At 42.1% G+C, this 24523-nt stretch overlaps 2 protein-coding genes across 2 annotated transcripts in view; one reads left to right on the top strand and one right to left on the bottom strand.

The window, feature by feature from the left end:
- macrod2 (mono-ADP ribosylhydrolase 2) overlaps window positions 1-24523 on the bottom strand; it is a 413432-nt gene that overhangs the window by 331779 nt on the left and 57130 nt on the right. The window lies entirely within an intron of this gene.
- flrt3 (fibronectin leucine rich transmembrane 3) lies at window positions 1692-11109 on the top strand. Its single transcript, XM_082556424.1, has 3 exons — window positions 1692-2002; window positions 6979-7699; window positions 8629-11109. The coding sequence occupies exon 3, from the start codon at window positions 8671-8673 to the stop codon at window positions 10621-10623; it is 1953 nt and encodes a 650-aa protein (XP_082412550.1). The 5' UTR covers window positions 1692-2002; window positions 6979-7699; window positions 8629-8670; the 3' UTR covers window positions 10624-11109.

Below are 24523 nucleotides of genomic sequence, written 5' to 3'. Positions count from 1 at the left end.
CATGTTCTATCCTGGCAAAATAACTGGGCATGAAATGTCAGCAGTGGTCAGACACTTAGTCATTGTGGTTGTAGCACTCCCTATCCTAACGAGGCCGTAACAATTACTAGGAGTAGAGGTCCTCATTGGCTCATGAATAGACGATGGGAGACCAAATAACAAAAGCAGAGATGGCGTTTTAAACGGTATAATAATTGACTTTTGCTCTTGATTGTATGCTAGGAATCTAAATCCATTAACAGCATTTTTCTAGGCATGCATACTTTGTAATTTTCTGCAACCGGCCTCAGTCTGTACAGTGTCAGTTTAATTCCTTTCAGCTGTTGTAAGAGCATGCTATTATTGAGCCTCTATGCTACTTTACTGCTTTTCTTTCTCTTTGCCTTTTCTTTAAACTGTCATTAATTATTACAGGGCAACTGCTCTCTCTTATGACAAACAGAATGCATGATAAATTTTATGCTTGATATTTTAGTCTCCTTAGAACAAGCGAATAACACCTCTCTAACAAACCTGTTTGTTTACTGAAAATGGATGCAGACCCTCCAGGCACTCAGAGCTGAATAGTATAATAGGCTTGAGGTAATTAACAAAAAGTGGTATTGGCAAGAGTGAATGACACGCAAGAGAGGAGTCTCCACATTGCACCGACAGCTGCATACATCACGCAGATCTGATTATTGACCCAATGCCACTGACAGGAAGCTGATATTCAGCAGCAGATGAACAGAGCTGCTCCACTGCAGCTCAATGCGCCCGGCTGTGGTGTCTGCCATGTCAGTTCGCCAGAGGGGGAAACACTGGAGATGACGCAGGGCAGGACAGAGTGTTGGTTGGGTCAACTCTTCTGTACAGTCCTTTGACTAACAGGATGAGTCACTGATGCTCGGGACCCAGAAGGAAGCAAACCAACTGTTTGGCCTCGTTTAACTATGAAACCGAACAGGGTTAAAGAGAAGGCACGAGCGGCAAGAAACAGTTCAGGTATCTCTGAGCAACCGACACCTCATTCATGTATAAACACACAGACACACTCTTACAGATCCTCTATTAGTGCTTAGCCACACAAACAGAGTCAACCACATATTAGGAATTAGCAACACGGCCCTAAATTCTTGTAATGAATTATTCTGGCTCACTGCGACAACATCATCCAATATTCATTACCTGTCAACTTTTTTTTTAAAGATATAATCCTACTCTTGTTGCATGAAGCAGGTCATGCATTTGAAATGCTGGATTTCTTTACTTTAGAAAAGAAGAAAAAGAAACTGAAAAATGATGACATCTGACATCCGACCCAAACTGATCATCAACTATCCTGGCACATCTGAAACGAACACCCAATGATAATAACAGCTGCCGATATCTCTTCCTTAAGCAAACCACTGCCGCCAAAGTGCTTAGGGCGTATCTCATTTCCACCAGCATGCACACACATACTGTACATCTCCAGTTTTTTTCCCACCTCTTTGTCTTTTGATGCCAGCCAGCATCGCTTTCCAACCAGTGACTACTCGCTCATCTTAAGTGCACACATCTAACAAGGATGTGAGTGGCTTTCCCCTTTCCTCCACTCCCTCTAGTGTATCCAAACAACACTGCATCGTGCATCTCCAAAAGAGAGAGAGAGAGGGAGAGAGAGAGAGGGAGAGAGAGACCCCGCCTCCATATGACATCAGTGCTCTATTGAAGCAAAGCTAGAGGCAAACACAACTCCACATTTGTATTGAGATCTATCCGTGCACCTATGTCCTCGCACAGCCAGCAGATTGTGTATGCGTGTGATGGGGTCACCAGTAAACATAGCAGTGGCGCTTCTGATAAACTCCGAATAGCTCTAGCCTTGTGAGGGAGTGTGGACTTTTTTTAATTATATTTTTTTTTATTTGTATTTTTCGGGATCTGAATTTAAGCGTGGATTGGATTATTATTTTTCACGCTGTGAAGCTAAATATAAGAGGATACCTGTTACTTTCCATTTTTGGTTGATTAAGTTGAGGTAAGTGCGGAGTTGCTTTTTTTTTGTTTTGGGTTTTTATTTTTTGATGGTACAGTCCTGTTGGGAATGCATCCTTTTCATCTTTTTTGGATCTTCTTTCTGGCAGAAGGAATTGAAAGTAATGCGGAATCCTCAGGAGTTGCTTGTATCTAATTAGTTGCCCTCTTTCCCTCCTTATTTCTAACACTCGGCTCAGGCAAGAGATACTGCGTTTCTTAGAGGTGATTGTCTCAGGGCGATCTTTATTTAAAAAAATCTCAAGTGCACTTTCTTTTCTTCTAAAATATCCAAATTAGGCACTCATACGCGCGCGCACGCACACACTGAGCGTAGACACTCTTCCCAGGTTGGCAGATAGAAATCAGACAGAAATCATTCTTCTCTTCGTCTCAACCCCCCCTCTTGGTGCCAACAACTTGCTGCTATCGGGTACTGCGTCCCTCTATTTTTTCCAGCGTGTGTCTCTGAGAGCAAACACCCGGTCTGCTTCTCCTGTCTGTTTCTGCCTCAGTGTCGCAGCGCGAGAAGACACCCCGGCGTGCTGCTGGAATTGCAGCGCAGATCCCGCGGATTTAGACACGGAGAGGCAGCTGGAAAAAAAAACAACTCCACTGAAAGCGTCTGCACAATCACAGTCTAGACGACTTGGATCGGACCCGCTACTATTGATGCAACCTACTAGGGAGTGAAATTTTTAGGCTGCTGTGCAACTGTAAACTCAACCCCAGGTTTGGACGCCCCATCGCCACCCTCCTCTGCTACTAAAATAATAACAATAATAATCATAGGCAGTGAGAGCTTTTCCCTGCTGCACGGGCGTAGTCAAAAAAAAGTAGAAGCCCTTCAAATGCACAAAGTTAAATCCACTTAAGTTTCATCAATTCGCTTATAATCAGCAGCTCACTCAAAGCACATTATGTTACATTAACGAGTATTTAAAAGAAACGTGTGGCATTTCGCTGCAGCTGCAGCTCTCTGCGACTCCGTGACAGCCGTGTTATTAAAGCATCAAGAAATAAAAGCGCCTTTACAGTCAGCGATAGCTTCACTCGATCAGTCTGTCACGTTAACGAAACGCCGTGTTCGTCTCTGTGCATGCAAACTGATCACCATCCCAGCAATACAATAAAAGTGGACGCCTTCTTAGCAGCAGCACCAGGACAAGGACAGTGGTTAATCCAATTTAACACAGCTTTTTATCTTCGTGAGACGATAAATTCATCCAGGCTTTGAACAACATATGTGTATACGTGTATGTGTGTGTAGGCTGGAGCCTAATTTCCGCACATCACCGGCAGTGGATCCAAACTTGACCCGACTTGTCATGCAATGCAAATAGTAGCTCATTGTTTTTCGGTGTGTTTGACAGACAGTAAAAATAAATAGCCTTTTAAAACGTGGCAGACTTGTGAGAACAGAGCCAATTGTCTTCACTGATAGCTGCCCGAGGCAAAAGTCCCCAGTCAGTTGTTGTGAGAGGGAATTCGACAACTAACCAGGTCACCATGATTGAAAAAAATCAAAGCATTAAAAAAAAAGTGAAATTGGTTTGGGGGTGGGGAAAGGGGGAGGGGGGTGTCTTTCTTTACCACCAAGGCATATTTCTGATTCACCACCGTGCTCTGAGGAGGCCTAATCCACTTCTTTTCATAATTTATCTATCCACTCGGCAGCATCTTTTATGATCAATCCTAAACTGCAAGAGACACATCATTTCATACTGGTTACTGAAAGTAAAAGCGTAAACAGGGCTTCAAGGCCTAAATGCTGCAGGGGGGGAAACTTAGCCATATGACTCAGAACAAGCTGTAGTAGGGCCAGTAGGGAGGCTGAACAAATCCCCCCTATTTTGGGTGGTTGTCTGGCCTGTGCCGAGATAGGCTCTTGGAGCTTAACATGAATATTCTGCGTTTGCTTGTCGCATACAGACACACACACACACAGATTCGCACACATTTTTATCTTGCAGTGCCTACCACCCCCATGTGGAGAAAAACAATTGCCGCTGCTACAGATCTTTCCTTTCAGGCTATTACAAAAGAGGGACCCCCGTCTGTCCCGGGCCTATATATGCTCTTAATGGTCCAGCAAAAGTATCATCTGTTCAGCCCATCTAAAGACAACACCAGGAGGCCACATACCAAATCCGTTAAACGAAGAGATTTCTACCCATTTTCTATTTGGCTGAAACGTGTTCTGTGTCCCTGTGCATTCAGATGTGACCATGAATGTTCTGTTGTGTCTCAGCGGCACACAGTAGGCCGCTGCCAGGTGTCTTGACATACAATCTCCTAAATTGTTAATCAATGCTTCGTGCAAGCGTTCCCACTGACAAAATCTCACCTCTGTTAAAAGCAGGGAAAACTATTCATTTTGCTTTAAAATCAGCTTAAAGGGGTCCGTTTATTTTGATACAGCCCCAAACAATCTTTGTCCACCTTGACTGTTTCCTTAAGTGCTATCGCTGTGCCAGCTGATGTTGCAGGCACACAGCTTAGAGAGCGAATCTGAGCAAAACATAGCCCACAATGACTGTACTGTGCAATCTATCATAATTCTAAATTATGAATTAGAATGAAAGATCAACAGCAGATACAAACAACAATGATTTCCCAATGGAAGGCTCTACCGTGGTTTCAAAATTAATTTCAGGGCTTATGAATAATTTAGCAGCCAGCCATTACTACTTCTTGAGCTTCACCCCCACCAATGCAGCCCATGTAATATTATTCTGTATTTTACTGAACTAAAAGTCATTATAATCTGCAATACTTTTGACAGGCATGAAATTGTTCCTATATGAATTTTTTTCTACCAAAGCCTTTCTTGTGCAGTGTATGCCTACAGGGCACAGAGTCTTGGGCTCTGTTATTGCAGCTTAATGTGCATTTATGCGTATTCAGCTCACAATGGCTATCGGTGTCCAGCTTTGTGCGAGCCTCCCACGCTCTTCACTGAAAGGTAACTTGCTGTACACCAACATGCAATTTTACTAGGATGCTCAATTTAACTTTGCCAGTTCGGATTAAATGAAGCAGAATCCACTCTGACTGCTGGAGAAATCCCTTGTCCTGCCAGCGGAGCTTATTAGAACGATGGAGAAAGACATCCATCACTAAAAACGTTGAACCCACCGTTTATTGCTCTCAGAATGATTGTGTGCACGGGAAACAAAGCACTGCGTGCGCGCAACTGCATACATTTGGCTGGGCGTGCATTTGTAAATGGGAACACAGGAGGTTTGCATAATGCACTGTTTTAAGTTAAGGCATTTCGTAAATTGTCTGAATAAAAGTTCCAAAAACCTTAGACCCCCCCCCCCCTTTGTGAGGCTACACGGTCCACATGCTTGCCTTGTAGCGAACAATGGAGAGGGGGCCACTCTCCTGAAATCCGAAGAGCATGGAAAAAAATTGGGGTTGGGTGGGGGTGGTGGGGGAGACCATCAAGCGTCTAGGCCTGACTGTTTTTCTTGTAAAATAAGCATGATGTGCTATGTTCAAAGCACACTTCTGATAAATCACACACATGATATAACAGAGCACACCGAGGCCGACAGATTATTCTACCACATGTTCTTAATGAATACCCACATCTCATCATCTCCTATACTGGACACTGAGCTACATTCTATTATGCTAGGGTTTTTCTGGCTAAAGAAAGGAAATGTTGTGCCATATCATTTTTGTGACAATCACCCTTTCTCAAACCCCAAAAGTCTATTATTTTGGAGTACAGCTCTTCCTTCGGCAGAAACGTAGAGGCACGTTTTTTTCTTTTACCTAATGCCAACATTTCCAGTATTCAAATCAAGATGGCACACATTTAGGGAAAGAAGAACTTTTAGGTGAAAGAGGCTATTTAAAATTGAAATAGCCTGACTAAGTGCTGCACATAAAGTTCATTCCACCAGACAGACAGCACATATTCCTCTATCATCCCACCATTTTCTAAAGAACTCCATTACTAAATGTAATCTTTTTTTCCCCCTCATCAGACTCCTTTAGTCTACAAGTTAGTAGAGGTCACATCTGGTGCTTTTTTTTCTCTTCCCCAGACTCTAATCTACTACTAATGTAATACTGGACCGAGCACCCGTGTTTAGATGGAACAGAAGGAAGGGGGGCGTTATTATGAGACAGCATCTCAGGAGTTGTAATCGAGTTACAAGCCTCTCAATTCCCTAATCTTCTCCTTGTCATGGGTTACAACTGTTAAATGGCTGGGCCTCTTGTTCCTAATTTACCTTTACATGTTTTACAGCATAGAGGCAGCAAACAGGTCACATGGATGCTTAGGACACAAAGCTATTGTGTTGTAAAAGGGAACCATAACATTTTCCTTGGCAAAGGAAATTCTATTTTTACAAACAGAAGGAGCGTTCACAGAATGTAAAGAGAGGATGGGGTGGAGGTAAGAGGTCACAGAGAGGTGCTGGGATTGACAGGGATGGACGCACCAGACATCCTCTTCTTAGGAAATTCGAACAGCCTTCATTTGTCATGAAAGCTTTTTAACAATGTGAGTAATTCAGCAGGCGCCGACTGGATCGTTTCTTCTTCCACCTCTAATATCTGGACTTTCTAAACCGTTTTTTTTAGTTTAGTTTTTTTTAAATCACAGGATCTGCTCTATTTTTTAAAACACGTACTGAAGTAAGGAAGGAGCTCCACCCGTAGCCATTGTTGAGCTGTGGGGTTTGAATCAGTGCTGGCTTTTTATCCACGGACGTTCTTGTAGCGGGATAGAAAAGAAATGTGGTCTGTTGGAGTGGCTCACTGTAAAAGGTCAACAGGCGTATTTTTAGTATTGCATTAGAGGGTTCTTCTAAATACAAAGTCACAATATAAGGCCGGGCAGAAGCCATGATCAAACATCTCTAAATGCAATTACATTTTTTTGCAATTTTACAAGGTGAAGTCAATGAAACCTGATCATTTAAAAACTGAATGCATTGCTCTTTGGTTATTTTTCAGAGCATCATCCCAGGTGTGAGGAGTGCACAGCATGACTCAAGCTGCAGATACGTGAGAGAGGCTGTGCCCAGAAGGATAAGCAACTTGCCTTGTTTCTCTCCTTAGTGGAGAGGAGAACACTGGTTATCTGCTTCAGGAAAAAGGACCAGAGCCCTGGATTAATGTGTATACAGGCTCAACAAGGGAGCAGAGGATTCTGGGTTACCTGAAGACTTGGAGTACACAAGTGAACAGGCCTGGATTGAGCCTGTGGCAGAGGGGATTGGCATGGCTCAGACCAGCTTTGTGTGAACTCATCATGCCTGCCGGCCGTGATTGCAGACAGGAGCCTTTGCAAAAGTCCGCCACGTACAACAAACGGATAACAATACAACACCCCAAAAATCTAATTTGCGGTTATGGCTGTTAAGCTTGACAGCTGCAGCAATCGTTAGGATTTTCAATATTACCTGAGAGTACATGCTTTGTCAGTGGCAGGGGATGCTTTTTGTACAGGCTTATCTGCCATGGTAAATTCATTGAAGGCATGAGCCTCTGCCCACACAGAGGAGGTCATCGTCCAAACAAGGATCAGCTCAGCAAACACTGACCAGGTCAGGATATCACAAGAAACCCCTTGGACAAACTTTTTCCTTTGAGAAAGGATAAGAGCAAATTCAAGAGGAAATCTTGATTGGATTTTTAGGTGGCTGGAAAGGATTTACCACATCGTATAAATCAGGTATGACAAATACAGAAGGCTTTGCTTCTTTCCACTTCACTCACCAGATCAGCATTTTCTAATTAGATGTACAGGAAGAGAGGTCATGGCAGGAATGCATAATGAAAGAAATAATTCAGTAGTACCTAAAGTAAAGGGCAACGTACACATAGCTGACGAAAAAAGAGACAGATGCTTTCTGCTTTTGCCATTTTGTTGATGTCAAGGCTGTCTGTTTGAAGTCCACAACCCTTAAATATAATATATATATTTACTATAATAATGTAACAGTCGCTGTCTTTTTTTTTTTAGCATTTTTAACATGCCATACACACTTACAGCAAAAATCATTAACACACTGCTGTGCAAAATTCTTGTGACTTTAGAAAACCTTATTTGAAAAATAACTTCTTAAATCTAAAAATTTAATATGTTAAACATTTACAATCAAGCCTTATTCAAGAGACTAAGGACATTGGTATTAATCTGTCAGCATTTAAGGTATGCCAGGTTCACGACAGTTCATTGAGACAGCCTGACTTTTTTCACCCCTGTGATCTGTGGCAATGAGAGAGAGGCTTCAGATTGAGAAATGTGTAAAGCTTGGGAATGCATTACATTTCAGAAGTCGTGGGGAAAAAGTCGATGCACTTAGTTTTAATTCACAGAGGTGCAAAGGTGGAACATTTTTTATTTAAGACAAAGCATCATTTAACTATTTGGAATGCAGGGTAGTAAAGATGTAAAGTTACACATTTTCACTGTGTGATAATCCTGATAAACAAATCATATAAATTAAATATTAGGGATTCAAATGATTCTTTCAGCACATATTTAATTGAGCCAGTGCTGCAGGCAGCTTTTCAAACACCCAGCAATTCTGAAAACAGGAATTTGGCTGCGCTTTCAAGGCATTGTGCATTAAATGTACACTTGTGTATTCTCCCCAGGGGCTCTTGAGTGATTAGACTGCCAGGCAACACACCCTCAAGATGGTGCGTCAGTGCAAGTCCTTCATCCTCTTCCTCATCAGGATCGGGCTGCTGCTGGGTCTTGCTAACCCCTTGGTGACCTCTGCCTCATGTCCCTCAAGTTGCCGCTGCGATGGGACCTTTATCTACTGTAATGACCGTGGCCTGACTTCCATCCCTACTGGTATACCCCAGGACGCTACAGTGCTGTTTCTGCAAAACAATCGCATTAAGAGTTCGGGCATTCCCTCAGAGCTTCGAAGGCTCATAAAGGTGGAGAAGATCTACCTGTACGGCAATAATCTGGATGAGTTTCCTACTAACCTTCCCCTTGGGCTAAAAGAGCTCCACCTTCAGGAGAACAACATTCGGATGATTACCCATGCCTCTTTAGCTCAAATTCCCTACATCGAAGAACTGCACCTGGATGATAACTCTGTATCAGCAGTCAGCATAGAGGAGGGGGCCTTCAGGGACAGTAATCATCTCCGGCTGCTTTTTCTTTCCAGAAACCACCTTAGCACCATCCCTTCAGGCCTGCCTATGAGCATTGAGGAGCTACGCTTTGACGACAACCGCATCTCCACCATCTCAGAGCAATCGCTGCAAGATCTCATCAACCTGAAGCGACTAATCCTGGATGGTAACCTGCTCAACAACCGTGGGATTGGTGAGATGGCTTTCATCAACTTGATCAACTTGACTGAGCTTTCGCTGGTGAGGAATTCCCTCACTATGCCGCCAGCCAATCTGCCAGGCACCTGTTTGGAGAAGCTGCAGCTACAAGAAAATCATATTAATCGGGTTCCACCTGGGGCTTTTGCCTTCCTTAGACAGCTGTATCGCCTGGACCTTTCTCTTAACAACCTGAGCAGCCTCCCACAGGGCGTATTTGAAGATCTGGACAATCTCACACAGCTCCTGCTGCGCAACAACCCCTGGCAATGCACCTGCAAGATGAAATGGGTGCGTGACTGGTTGCGGTCATTGCCATCTAAGGTGAACGTACGGGGTTTCATGTGCCAGGGTCCTGATAAGGTCAAAGGGATGGCAATTAAAGACCTAACTACAGATATGTTTGACTGCACAGATTCAGAGCTCTTCTCCACATACGAGACGAGCACAGTCTCCAACACTCTACGCCCATCACAGCCCCAGTGGCCCGTGTTTGTGACTAGGAGGCCTATAATAAAAGGGCCTGACATCAGTAAAAATTACCACAGCACTACCACCTCTTCAGGCAGAAAGATCATCACCATCAGTGTGAAGTCAAGTGGTGCAGATACCATACACATATCATGGAGGGTGTCGCAACCCATGACTGCCCTGCGGCTCAGCTGGCTAAAGCTGGGGCACAGCCCTGCCTTTGGCTCTATTACTGAAACCATCGTGCAGGGGGAGAGAACAGAGTATCTGCTCACGGCGCTGGAGCCAGAGTCTTCCTATAGAATATGCATGGTTCCCATGGAGACCAGCAACAGTTACCTGTCTGACGAGACCCCCGTTTGCATCGAGACAGAGACTGGCTCTCACAAGTCATACCACCCGACTACAACTTTAAACAGAGAACAGGAGAAGGAGCCTTACAAAAATTCCAGTCTGCCTTTGGCTGCTATCATTGGAGGGGCTGTGGCTCTTTTGGCAATAATCATGTTGGCGCTGGTGTGTTGGTACGTCCATAGGAATGGTTCACTTTTTTCCAGGAACTGCACCTATAACAAAGGCCGTCGGAGAAAGGATGACTATGCTGAGGCTGGCACTAAAAAGGACAACTCCATCCTAGAAATACGAGAAACTTCTTTTCAGATGATACCTATAAATCACCTGCCTGTGTCCAAGGAGGAATTTGTGATACACACAATTTTCCCACCTAATGGCCTGAGTTTATACAAAAGTCCACATAATGACAACAGTATTAACAACAGGAGCTACAGAGACAGTGGAATACCAGATTCAGACCATTCCCATTCATGATATTGCATACGGACATTCATGAGGTGTGCTTGACTCAAACAGAGTGGCAAGACTTTTACAAAACACTGGATCTATAAGACTAAGGAAGCAATGTTCTGTACATTTGCCATATAATTTATATTTAAGGACATTTTATGGAGATGGAGAACGTTCCAGTTGCGGGCCATCACTGAACCATCAGTGGGTATGGTAACCAACTGCAATTCTATATTTTAGGGATTTGTAGTAATTTGTACTGTATTTCCTTTGCTTAAGGTTATCGACCAACAAAAGAAACTCTGTGTTCTACTAAGATATGATGACTTGTCAACTGTGAAAGTGGGTTTTCATTGCTGTGTTGAACAATCAGACTTTAGAAAACCTTGTAGTATAAGCACAGGTCATTCTTTTAACTTTGTGGCTGTCAGAAAAACAAAAAGGCAAAAAAATGACATGACGTAAACTAAGGCACAGCTGATCAACTAATATACAAAGCAGGCATGTTGCCATGTAGCTGTCTCCATTTATTATGGACCAAGAATCTTACTCCAGTATTCACCAGGTGTGGAGTACGGAAACTAAAGATGAGGTGTCATGCTTTTTTTTTCTCTTTGTTCGGTGTGTTATTTTGTTCTGTTTGCAGGAAGAAGAAATACAGCAAAGCAACCCAAGCAGGGTTAAAATGTCTCTGATAGGATTGTAGGCCACAGCACAGGGCAGATAAAGCACACTGACCTAAAGGAGCCCTCTGCTCCTCGAAACAAGTAGACAGGACAGGCTGACACAGAGGACCCCCACTATCTCTATTTGTACAAGCCAACAATGGCTAAATGACAATGGCGGCATTCTTCAGTACCGTGTACCATACGTCATTGTAGTCACCAGGCCAAAAACACAAAACATGCTGGCTTTTATTAGAATTACACCGTGTCAGCAGCTCTTTCTTGTTATGAGTATTATTTTGTAGTATTTTTTTCTTTCAAATGAACACATTTATGTTGCCACAATTTGAAGTCAACTGTTATTTACAATTGAAAACCAAAGTGCATTGTATGCCCTTTGGCCAGTCTTGTATGTGCCTTGATCCAATGCTTATTGTATTTAGCTTTTTAAGAAACCAGTGACTTTTTTTCATACACACTTGAATATGAAAAATATTGGTCATATTACAGAATAAAAGTGAAAAAAATATCATTGCTCCTCCTTACCTACTTCTTAAGTACAACAAACACCATTTAAGAATAATATTTCTTTTATTCTGTTTAATTATTACCATCGCACAAGGCGTTGATGAAATTTCTGATTTATCTTTTGCACTCAAGAGAGCTCAATCTAAGTGCAGTTAGGTAACAAAGAAGGCTACACGGGACCTGTTTTATTGATTTATGTCTCAAATTACAGAGTAGGCACAAAATCTGAAAAATGCTTTATGGATGAAAAACATGCTGTATCCTTCATCAAGATCACTACTCTGAGGCTCTCGCTCACAGCCGCATCTCCCCTTCAGAGACATGCTGAGCCCTTAAACAGAAACTCGGATAGTATTCTTGAAATCACTTTTCCACTCCACGGGCAGTGTACAGAGCAACATCTGCTTGAGGCTGCTGTTGTTCTTTCGTGCAGTTAAGTCATGTGTGACTTATTCGATTGGCCAGAAAGAGAAATATCGCAGTGGAGTAGAAATTGGGCTATGCAGACGCTGGACTCTAGGGTTAGATGAACCTCCCTGGCACCAGGGCAACTGAAAACTAATAACAAGCCACCATATGGAGGGTGGTACAAGCAGACCTGTTTCTGCAGAGGACACAGCAGAAATATATATACACAGCTCGGGTGCTCAGCACAATTACTGACATGGCTGCAGCTCCTCCCATGAAAAACTATGCATGCAAAAGCAATAAAATCACACGTAAGCCCACTATTAAAATACAACATATTATCTAGATTATACTAGTTTTAAAGTATTCAGTTCAAATAAAAAAAATGTACACACCCACAAGCTCTTAACACTGTGAAAGCTTTAATTACAGCTAAGGAAGCCACTAAAAGCTGCAGAAGTGATCTAAACCTTAAGTATACGGTAAGCCTGCCCCGTATGCTAAAAATATGACATTAACTGCAAATTAAAATAAACACGGTTCAATTTTAGTACACTGAATAGTCACAGCTGTCATGCGTCTGCCGTCTATAGTTTTTTTTGTTCTTTGATCAGTCGCAGTTTTGTCACATTTGAATTAGAAATTTGAGGGTAAGACAGCTAAAACATTAAAAATAATGTGCCTCCATCTGCCTTTAAAGCAACCAAGAATACGTTTTCTTATTTCTCTTATCGAGCACGACTCAAAATATTTAAGCAAGGATCTCGACTAGCTTCACAGCCATCAGCTTCTCACTGATAACTTGGGTGGCTCAAAAACTTTTTGAGAAATGGAAAATCACTCGTGCTTGAGCAGAGTGTCCAAATGTGGAGCACTTGCAAGAACCTCTCAAAACACTTCAGGTGTTATTTTTGAGCCGCTAAGACTATGAGCGCAGTGCAAATCCTTAACTGATGCAGCAATCTTAGCTCTTGGATTAAATAAATTAAATTAGTTTGTAGTGACTGAAGTGAGATGATCGCTTTGAAGCTGCAGGCCACTCTCACAAATTCACGCAGCTATGTGATAAATTACAGTTTATCTAAAAGGGGGATTGGGGGGGGGTTTCAGGCTATTGTTGTGGCTTTCACTGCAAATAATACATAACAGAGCTGCTTTGTGCATTTCGGCTGATCCAAGTATGAGACAAAATTGATGAACCAGACTGCTGACAACCTCGTGTGACCTCACTTATCACTCATGACCCCTGACTGATCTCTGCCTTTAAACAATTCCTTAATCACACTCAAGTGCTCGCTGAGGTCAGAGAACTCTCTGCTAAACAACACAAGGTGCCCCATACATTTGTCTCCTGTGTGACACACCCAAAGCTTAATTATGTTTGTCTTTTATGTAACCCAGCGATTAAAACTAATGGGGGCAGCTGCACTGTCTGCCCTAGGCTGCTGTTATTCCTATTGTAATGTACTGGTCAGGCAGCCGGTCACATTTGCATTCCTATAGATGCTCCCATCAAACCACCCCTGGATGACCTCACCGTTGCCTGTAGCTGTTTTTTCTCCATCGTCGCCATTATTAGGATCAAAAAAAGTACAGGCCGTGTAACCTTATGACTGATTAGAGGTCAGTGAGGTCAGGTCAGGCACAGTTCAAAGATCTCGAGAGATGAAAAATCCAATATGTGTCAGTGTCCGCAAAACACAGCCAATCACAAGGAAGTGCGACAGGCAACCTGTCCACAGACATCCTGCTCAGGAAAGACACTCTGGAACTGATTACAGGACGTTTTTAGCAGGGATCCTAGAAATTATGGAAAAATATACTAAGGAAATAGATCAGATCTTTATCTAATGGCTTAATACAAGTTTTTTTTCTGAGATGCTTTATCATCTTGATAAGGCATGCTAGGCTGGGGCACCTTAATTAACTACAAAATGGGAGTAATTGATTGACTACAGGCAACATAAACCAACAGAAACCTGAATGTAATGAAATGATAAAAAATTAATATTCAGCCCAGGACTAAAAACCCTTTTGCATGTAAACCACCGAAAAAGTAAAACTTGTGAAAAATAAAAAGGGGAGCTTGTGGTACCCCGTCCCTTGCTTCCTGTTCGATACACTTTGCACATCATACAGATCCATAATTTAATGGTTTCCTAATAGCGAGCTATGCTGAAACCAAACCAAGGCCTCAGGGTCTCCCCATAAATTTGAACTTGTGCCAGTGTGTAAAATTAGCATGTGCTATGTTTGCTCATTTGGTATGTGGATTAGAAGAACATGGAAAAAGGGAATATCAAGGACTTGCTTTTTAAATTTTATCCACGTGTACGATTCATACGCATAAATCAGGTCGAAATTTAGCGCTTTTCTTACATCGTTCAAATGTTCCCCTTTTCCCAGCAATTGTAAAACTTTTTTCCATCATTTGAGGATTCCTGTGCACTCTCCAATGAACAAAACAAGACCAGAGTCTTAAAAGGGTTCAGTATGTTTTTTTAATTTTTCGAGCCATCTTCATCGCTCATTCATGATTGCATTTGTAAGCGAGAGGCTCACGTGAAGGCTTGCATGTGTGAGCACGCTCTTGTCTATATATGTTATTATGAATATTTTAGTAGTTTCTGTAGCGTTGCTTGTGCGCTCATGTGAACCAGTGCGCACTGTTCACACATGTAATTAAAACAGACTAACATGCAGGCAAAGCTAACCTAAAGTCATCAGCACCCTTCCTCGCGGCTCTCCCCGAGACTCTCACGTGACTGTGACGCTCTCAGTAACACACACGCACGCGCACAGACACACAATCTGGTCCAGCAGTAAAAGTGTCTGTGGTGTGAGATGTGTCAGTGTGAGTGATGCGGTCCTATGCGGGGGTGTTGTCCTCTCCCCTCTGTCTCTGACCAGCTTCCCCCAGCCTTCAGGCCGGGACCCTCTCCATCTCTTCACATTACTCAGTGACCTGAAACCACAAGGCCAAAAAACTTAACCAGCTCCTCCGTCTTCTTAATGAATCCAATTTTTTGCCTGAGAGCACAAGGCGTGCACATATATCCATCGTAACTCTAAATTATCTGACATTAATACAAATTAACAAGAAGCACTGCCATCAAGATTGCGCCACCCCACAATAGCAGACAATGACACTGCTTTTATATCACTGTTTGAAGACGGCAACTTATTGTACGGCCAAAAATACAAAGTCAATAAACTCATTTAAAACAGGCTATAACCAAAACAAAAGCAGAGGGGCTGATTGGTGTTGATGCCATTACACTATAAATTATACACAATATGTTATGAAAATATCCATATAATTGACTCGGCTCTATGGCAGCCATTAATTCCTGTCCTCCATTAAGTGGTTTAAATGATCTTGTAAGTAGCCATACATCTCCTGCTGCCCTTTATGAGATCAACACCACGTCTCCCTTAGAACTTAATCGACCCTCGGTCTCATTTGTCCACAAAGTCTGATGCAGGGGAATAATTATTTCATTCTGAAAGGTTCTGAGAGTCCAGCTTGTCCATTTCACCCAGCAGGTCTGCAGCACTGCAGTGGGAGGCAAAAGTTCCTCTTCGATTCATTCCCGTCTCTCATTCATGTTAAGCCAGCTTTGAATGTCAGTACAGTATTTGCATGCCAATGTGGCTCTGTCTGCAGCTCATTATTTTCAGATGTTGACAGCCTAATCGCATGCAAGTTTAGCCCACTTTACGAACCTAATGCTCGCTACAGCCAAGTCATACTGAATAGCAGGGCCAAGTTTGCATCTGCAGTGTTCGTCTGCAGCTGTCTTATTCACTTTGGCTTTCAGGAAGGGGAACGCAAGAAAGGCAGCGAACAAAAATAATGAGCTCATCCGCAGTGACAGGAAACATTTCAATGCTGACCATCAAACAGCGCTGCCTCCACCACATCTATTTAACATGGATGTAACAAGAAGGCCGACACATATCTATCTCATGCTTGCAGGCTTCAGTTCTCCCACACGTGTGCCCGAATTTGTTCTATTAAGATGACCTTCAGGCGAGAACTCAGTCCATCTCTCCAGAGAGGTCTAGCTTGCCCCGCATTCACCGAGACAGCAGCCCCTTCACACCTCAATGACAGCCAGCGCGCACAAATTTGCTAAAGGGTACCAGTGTTTTGGTATTTCTCCAAGAGGCGGGGAATTCAGCAGTGTCAGCACCTTTTAGGATTGTAAATACAACTTGTCACAATTCATAGGGGGACCAGGAAGACAACACAGACACTTCAAGGTATCATTTCTTTACAGTCCTCGAGCAGAACAGCATGACTCACTGCGGCGCAGCAGAGGGCCAACATCCCTGACCTCGTGTAGGCCAAACACCATAAAGGGTTATTAACTTTACATGTGGACTTGGTCTCCTAGGGTTCAGAAAGTGTACAAACTTTCAGAGGCAGAATCGGTGGAGTTGACACTGAAGGGTTTAAGCATGAATGCAGCTAGCAGGCTATCTTCTACTTTCAGAAGTGTGGAAAAGTGACAGCGCTGTCATTCTGTAACTACACGAGTTGTGCACAGAACGCTGCAGTGGGCTGACAGACTGAAGTTAGAGAAATGCCCCCCACCGCAACACCCAAACACACACACACACACACACACTCACACACACACTCACACCGTCGAACACAGAGGAAAAAAGTTAAGTCGTGAAAAGTTTGGGGGAGAATGGCACAAACGGACAAGGGAGGGTGGTGGGATTAATTAAAAGCTGCTGTAACTGTGGTGCGCTGGTGACACGCAGCCACGCGATTACTGAGATCTCTGTGTGCGAGGAATCTGCTCCCACAACTCATTTCCTCCCTATTGAGGAGGGTAGAAGGAGGGGCCAAAAATGGGACCGTCTGTTGTACTAAACACAACGGAGGAATCGTTTTTTATTTGGAAGAATTTAAAAATCCAACGCCCCCCCCATCACAAAAAAGTTGAGGAGAAAGGGAAAGGTGGCGAGGGGTGAGAGAGAGGAAGAATGAAGTGAAATTCTTATCTTAAATAAAAAGTCTGCCGAATCTATTTCAATCAAGTGATACACCCAGCTTGAAGGGAGGGGAGGTCAAAGGATGTAAGCCACTATAATCCCAAGCTTGCACTGCTTAAAACCTGCTCGAGTTAACAGGGTGGTGTGTGTGTCTATAGACACTGTGACACTCACGCAGCTTAAACTAACATCTGGCAAGCGTACTTTATCCAACTTTGGACTTTCTCTGCATGCTCGGTAATCCTTTTGTCGCATCTAATATGCCGACACAATTATCAAATCAAAAGATACAATAATTCCATAGCAATTTAACACAGCTCATAATCGTGTGCTGCAGCGATTAGACACTTTTTTTGAACATGTGACACGTTTTCCGCCCTTCTAACACTAAAAAAGTTATAGCTTTGGTTTTGGAAACAATTTATTAAAAGTTTATTAAAAGTTATTGTTTCTATGTTCTTGAACATTTAAATTGCCTTAGACAGCAATGCAATCACTGGCATCTGATGTTTAATGATAACAATTATTAATTACATTTAATTATACTATACTATCATATATAATTATATATTTCTTCTTTTTTTTTTAAACCTCTAATCATAACTATTTAAGACTAATACCAAAAGCACGCCCTCTCCTTTATAGGCTCTCCATAGACTGTGCTACTTTCCAGCATCAAAGAGAGCAGTGCATATCAGCTGTAGCCAGTTAATGTTAATGTCTTTACAGCTACACTGAAACTCTCCTCTGTTGGTTAATGCACTCTTTCCCAGTGGCCGGCTAAAAGATTGCTCATGAGTGAAAAGACACTTTCCTCTGTAAAGCCATTACAAATCTATGAGTGAACTTGTACTTGAACAGAGTGGAGGCTTTTCTCTGATGAGATGATCTGACAAACTTTACAACAGTGGAGGTCTTTCCCACCTCTAATATGCAGTTGTCACATTAGAAGAGAACAGAAAATGTATATGGATATACATTTTCAGCAATAATGTTTCTTTTTGCCATAATAGTCTTTTTATTCGTTCTCCGTGATCTGTGGCTCTTCACTGGAGTCATCAGCACTCTGTCGGGAGAATAACTTTGCGTGAGTGTGGGCGGAGCCTTAAAGCAGAAAGCCTGGGTGAGCAAAGATAACTCGTAACCAACGTTCAGATACCCATCAACTCTAAACGGGGATTTAGGTTTTGTCGAGTCAGCAAACACAAAGAAAGCTGGGCTATGTCAAACTTGCTTCGTCGAGCCGTCCTCTGATTTCTCAGCGACATCTGGTTGCTGTTAGCATATGTAAACGGACTGAAAGGGATTTTCAGCTTCTGCTGTGCTAGCTGTCAAATTGTCGAGTGTGGCTTAGACGAGAACACGTAAGGAAATCTAAAAATGCACGATAAAACCTTAAATGTGTAGAAAGCTATACGAGCACAAGATCGTCATACAACTGAAGCTTGTTTGTTTGGTAATGTTTACAGTACTGAGAGAAAAAAGAAGGAAGGAAAGAAAGAAAACACATGTGGAGTGAGCAGGCAGCTGACATCTGTTTCAGCACTTCTGCCTGCACTTTCGGAGGATCTTAATTGCAGATTCAGTGACTTAATTAGCAGCAAAGTTGAAAAGTAAAATAAAAATATCTTGGGAAATTTTGAAAGACATCCCACCTAAGCTGTGAGAAAGCGACGTACAGCAGTCGGGTTGAAGTGCTAAAGGTTACACCATAGCCACAGATGTCATTAACAAATATTCTTATTACAGGTGATAGCTACGGTGAAAACAGGATCCACTAGATGAAGAAGGCAGCAGTGGGGCTTATTAATTCACATTTCAGTGTTTCTGTTGAAGGCAAACAGATATGTAAAGTGGAAGTCTGACAGGAAAAAAATAGCCTATTTATTATGGACGCGATCTCAGTTTTGGGCAGCTGCATTATCTGCGAAAAATAATCACGCTGCCTAAATCATACGCACTTTCCTTTCACTTGTGGGACCGTTTCCTTTACCAACTAATAAACTAAAGATGGTGAGCAGCTCACAAATTAAAGGCTCTTCAGGAGTCAGATAAAAATTTTATGTAACCTGAAGCTTTAGGGCTACAAATTATTCATCTCCTTGCAGATATTTCATTTAAACAAAAAAACTGAAGCAGAAGAAGGAAAGTTTCCACTGTGAGAAAACACTGCTGGGAATGCTGGCAGCGCCATTCTTCATTTTCTAATTATGCTGGATTATTATTAGCTGGAGACACAACTGACAAAGAAGACATACACTGATGGAAACGAAGCACTAATGAAATCAGAAGATGCCAGGAAATGCACGCCGGGCAAATAACGTTATTATAAAGGGATACTGTACTGTATATGACACAGAGGCCAACAAACAGCTTTAAGCTTTGCTGGAAAACAGAAGAAATACTGAAATAATGAAAAACTACTTTCCAATATGACTATGTTTAATTTGAGGCGGACATACTCGGTACACATACATTTGTCTACAACATATTGGCCGTGATACAGGCCAACAGCCAAATGTTCCCAGACTGGTGCTAATGACAACGGTGATGGCTTTTGTTTGGAGTCACCAGAAGATTTCAATGGTACCACGAGCTCGGTCATTAATCACTCAGTCGCCCGGTTGTGCATACATGACATGAGGGCAAGGTTACAAATGGAAGGGGGCTGGGCCCTGTAACATGGCTCTTGCCCCAGGAGCCCCAGTGGACTTGAATGAAGAGGTCCCATATATTCATAGTTACCAGGTCACTAATCAAATTATTGTGATAGGCAAGAAAAGCACAGAGGACAACAGAATTCATTTAGTTTCATCACCTCTATTGTCTCTCTGCCAGCACATCACCAGGGTATGGGATAAATAAGTAACCCCCCGCACCACCTCCCCTTTTCAACTCAATTTATTTGAATCCTTTCAGATGAATTGTGTGCCTTGCGAGAGAAGCATGAATTAAACACAACAATGAGAGGAGGCAATTTGGAAGTTCTGACATACATAGTTGTCATCTGATCAAAAAAAGGAAAGAAACTATGCAAATGCAAGTGAACAACATGAGCCAGATGGTCATAGTTTGGGGGCAAATTCACTTAGACATAAGTAATGTCTCACATTATAAACATACCCGCTGTATTTTAGGACAACACATGCGAGAAGGGATTGCTGAGGTGAAATCTGTCCATCAATCAACAGAGGTCATTTGTTATATGTCTCCTAAGGTACAACAACTTGGCAATATGTCAGACAGGACTGCGTGTGTGGGCACACACACTCATACATGTGCGTGCCGTTCACACACGCGGCACAATCCCAAAGGAATCCGGTTCCTTTGCTCTGTAGCATTTTAATTAATCCTGCGATGACAGAGCGGGTCTGGCAGGTTATGTATGTCTTGAGGCTCGGGTGAGAGGGTAGCAAGGAGAGAGAAACATGACAGTGGGGTTAATGCCAAACCCACCCAAAGGCAAAACATAGAAAGCAGCAGGTCCGCTCTTGGACAGGTGCTCCTTCTGGGGTCACTCGCCAACTCCCTAACCACACAAAGCCACCGTCTGTCACCACAAATCTGACCCGTATGGGCAGAAACAGAGAAACACATGGCCTCAGATGACTTTGGTAAATGTTAAGAATATTTAATGAATGCAATAATAATACAATATTTACCTGTGATTGAGTCTCCTCCCTTACAGGCTAAGATATACCGAGTGGGAACTTGCAGATATATTGTCTGCTCATTTCCCCTGACTCCAGGTCTGGTCTTGAGGTGCAGTTAATTTAAGCATCTTTAATGTGAATTTCATAGAGCGTAGAAGATGTACTATCACCATTGGGTTCTTTGCATTGTGAAATTTGTCATTTCAATGACCATTAGAGATCACGTTTCACACAAAATGTGATTTGAATATAAATTCGATCATACATTCACCACATCTAAAGAAATCCTTGAGAAATGCAAATCTGGTCCAAGGATGATTAATTGAAACTCTTAGTGTGACTGCCATTGTTTCATGCCTTGGAGTGGGCCAGAGTGGGTGACTGCATGCATTGGTAGTGAAATTCAATATGGCCACCTTGTCCGGTGTGGAGTGAGAATACTAAATACGGTGAAGGTGAACAGCAGGAGCGTATCCTCATGAGAAATTTGTATTTCAGAGTCAAATGAGAATCGCTTTAATCAATCACTGCAATAAACGCAAAAGGTGTTGGGAAAATTAAACTGCACAGTTTGAAGGTACATACAGGCACATACGGTGCAAGGTCAATATAAATTCAACCAGCTGTGCTAAAGACCACGACATACATAAAAGCAATACTACTTTATGCTTTCCATGTCCATCAGAAGAATATTTAAAATTGATTGAATGCTTAATGAAAGCTTAAATACACTGAGCATCCAATTCTCAAGTATCCCTCCATCCTCCGAGCGGCAGTTCGCCTTCGTCTTTCAATCTTGCATTGAAATATAAGTGGGTCCTGTGCAATAACAGAAAGACACATCATTATTAGAGGTCTCAGGGCAACACTGTAAGAGCGTGGCAAGCAGAAGAACAAACTGATGAAATATTGACAGACAATCAACCAAGACAATGGGCCTCATTGGATGCCTGTCATTTAAAAGACAGCAATTAGCAGGGCTTTTTTAGCAGATCGCAGAGGCTGCTGAAAAAGAGCAAAGTTGCTCACTTAACCATTGTGAAGTGAGAGAAACATGAGGGAATGTCTGTGGCGAAGACGTCTTTTGTTCCTAGGCGCTGGTGTTTGAGTAGTTAATAGAGTTGGAGTGCTCCTTTTATACTACCAACATACAGTCAAGGTGGTATTAAAACCATTACAAGGATAGAGAAAAAAAGAAATCAGAGATAAGATGATAAAAGAAAACAACTAATTAACAGAGCATCAACCAAAAAAGGAGGCTGTGTAAAATCAACTTAGTTACTCTGTGTCGATTGTTGAAGATCAAAACGTTTGGTGGAAAATCCCAAATGCAGTTGTCCTGCTGTTGTTGACATACCTATATTTGTGACTTTTGACTCAATAATGAATTGAGTTATGAGTCATTTGTACCATGTATTACCCACAAGGTATGCTAAACACCAAAAGACTGATTTTACGAGGTTTTGTGAGTGTAAGAAACAGGTGAACTCACCATTTTTACCATAGTTAAACCATTTTTACATATTAACTGAACAATTGCATCACTAATTTTCTTAGTATCACTTAAACTGTCTGAAAACTGTAAAAAAGCAAGGGCTTTTCAAATATTCCTTAAGAATAAAAGAAGGGGACGTGAAGAAGCCAGAAAAGGAAAAAGACGCTGCCTCCTCAGGAGCTTTGAAAGCTAGCAAGCAATCAGTGTGGATAGTTAAAGATGAGTCATCATCATTGCAAGAAATATTTTGCAGATAAAAGGCACTTGCAGGCAGTCCTTTTCAAAGAAATTACTTAGCAGGTGATTGAAAAGACCATCTGTCTATCTTCCTACCAAAACACATCAGCAGTTCCAACCTTATTGGCTGGTAGGTGCCTATGGGACCCTGATTGGTCTCAACTACCCGCTGTTCAGTTAGTCGTTAAACACATAAAGCCTGGCAAGTATTCTGTTACAGATATCCCCCAAATGTGGCACAAATCCAACTGCCTTGTAAGGTAAGGTGTCAAAGACCTTACAACAATAGAGAGAAAGCCCCAACAATCGGATGACCCCCTACTAGCAAGTCCTTGGTGACAGTGGGGAGAAAAATTCCCTTTTAAGAGGAAAACACATTCAGGAGAACCAGGCACCAGGAGTGGCAGCCATCTGAAAGTAGACAGGAAAAAAAGACACTGTGGAAAAGAGCCAGGGATTAATAATAACATAATTATTAAATGCAAAGCTAAACATAGAGAGTGGAAAGAGGTGAGTGAAGAAGAAACCTCCAGCAGCCTTACTGCACCATAACTAAGCAAGGGTCACCTATGGGCTTTATAAAACCGGAAAGTTTTAAGCCTGATCGTAAAAGCAAAGAGGATGTCTGTCTCCTCAACCCAACTGGGAGCTGATTCCACAGAAGAGGGGCCTGAAATCTGAAGGCTCTCCCTCCCAGTCTACTTTTAAAAAACCTTGGAACCACAAGTCAAGCCAGCAGTCCGAAAGCTTAGACAAAGAATACTATGTGGGTATTGTTACTAATGAAGGTTTCTTTTTGACATAAACCTGTAAAACGCACACCTAGAAAGCATGAAGTAAACTGTGATATATTGAGAAAAGGAATGAATGGTAACAGACCAAATGTCCCCAATGATGGTCATTCTGGCCTTATCCCCCAGGCATGTACATTTCTAAATGTTAAGCTGGAAATACATTACACTCCACAGAGGTTCTTACCACGAGTTTCATGTTTTATACCTCTTTTAATCTTCTACTGTATGTTGTGACCTATTCAAGAAGCTGCTAAAACTCAAACTTCATCCACGAATGAACAAAGAATAAGCTCAGAGAGACAGGTGACCTTGCGTCTAAGCATGACATTGTGCTTTGTGAACGGTGTTACTCATTAGGCCCTCAGTGACTAATTCACAGCTCAATTTAATTTTAATAAAATGAATCGAAACCTACTGTTGCAGTATTGACCATTAAGTTAATACTATGGTGTTTGGAAATTTTTATAGTGACACAAATGAGATCCCATCAGCTAATCTGCACTACGCAGTGGCCAGATGTTACCAGATAGCTGTTAGTCTCGGTGTGTTCTTGGCCGAAAACGAACATTTGGTGGGGGGTGGCTACCCACAATAGCACAGTAGCATTAAGGCATAAAAGGCAGTTAGCTTGTGTTACCTACTCTGACGTAATTCTAGGGACTGTTCAAACCATGTGTTAAACAAAAACATCTGCTATGCTTAACCAAATTTACAACACCGTTAAACAAAGGCTGTTCACATGATAGTGATATTCTTCCACTTGTGGTTAAAACCGCTTAGTAGTGCACCAAAAATTCTTCTATGCAGGAAAACCCCAGTTGGTGAAATGGGTAGAGTAGAGGTTAACTCCCGTGTCAAAACACTTTTGCATTTCAAAACAATGCAGTTTTAAAACTTGATGTAACAGATTCTTTTTTTTTTTTTTAAAAAGCAAAACACTGACTTTATGAGGAAGATTGATTTTGTGTCTGCTTGATACTGGTGGAAAATAACAATGAAAACCATCAACCCATATAAACTATTAATCCAAAACCTGCAACTCCAAGCAAACTGCAAAATGGAAACAGTTGTATTGCACCTTGGTTAAACTGATCATGTAAATACATCACATAAAACTGTGAAAAGGCCAAAGAG

This window comes from Aulonocara stuartgranti (genome assembly GCF_965226115.1).
Source record: "Aulonocara stuartgranti genome assembly, chromosome: 13".
Taxonomy (NCBI): Eukaryota; Metazoa; Chordata; class Actinopteri; order Cichliformes; family Cichlidae; genus Aulonocara; species Aulonocara stuartgranti.
The sequence above is the reverse complement of the archived record's forward strand: the minus strand, read 5'-3'. Positions and strand labels throughout refer to the sequence as shown.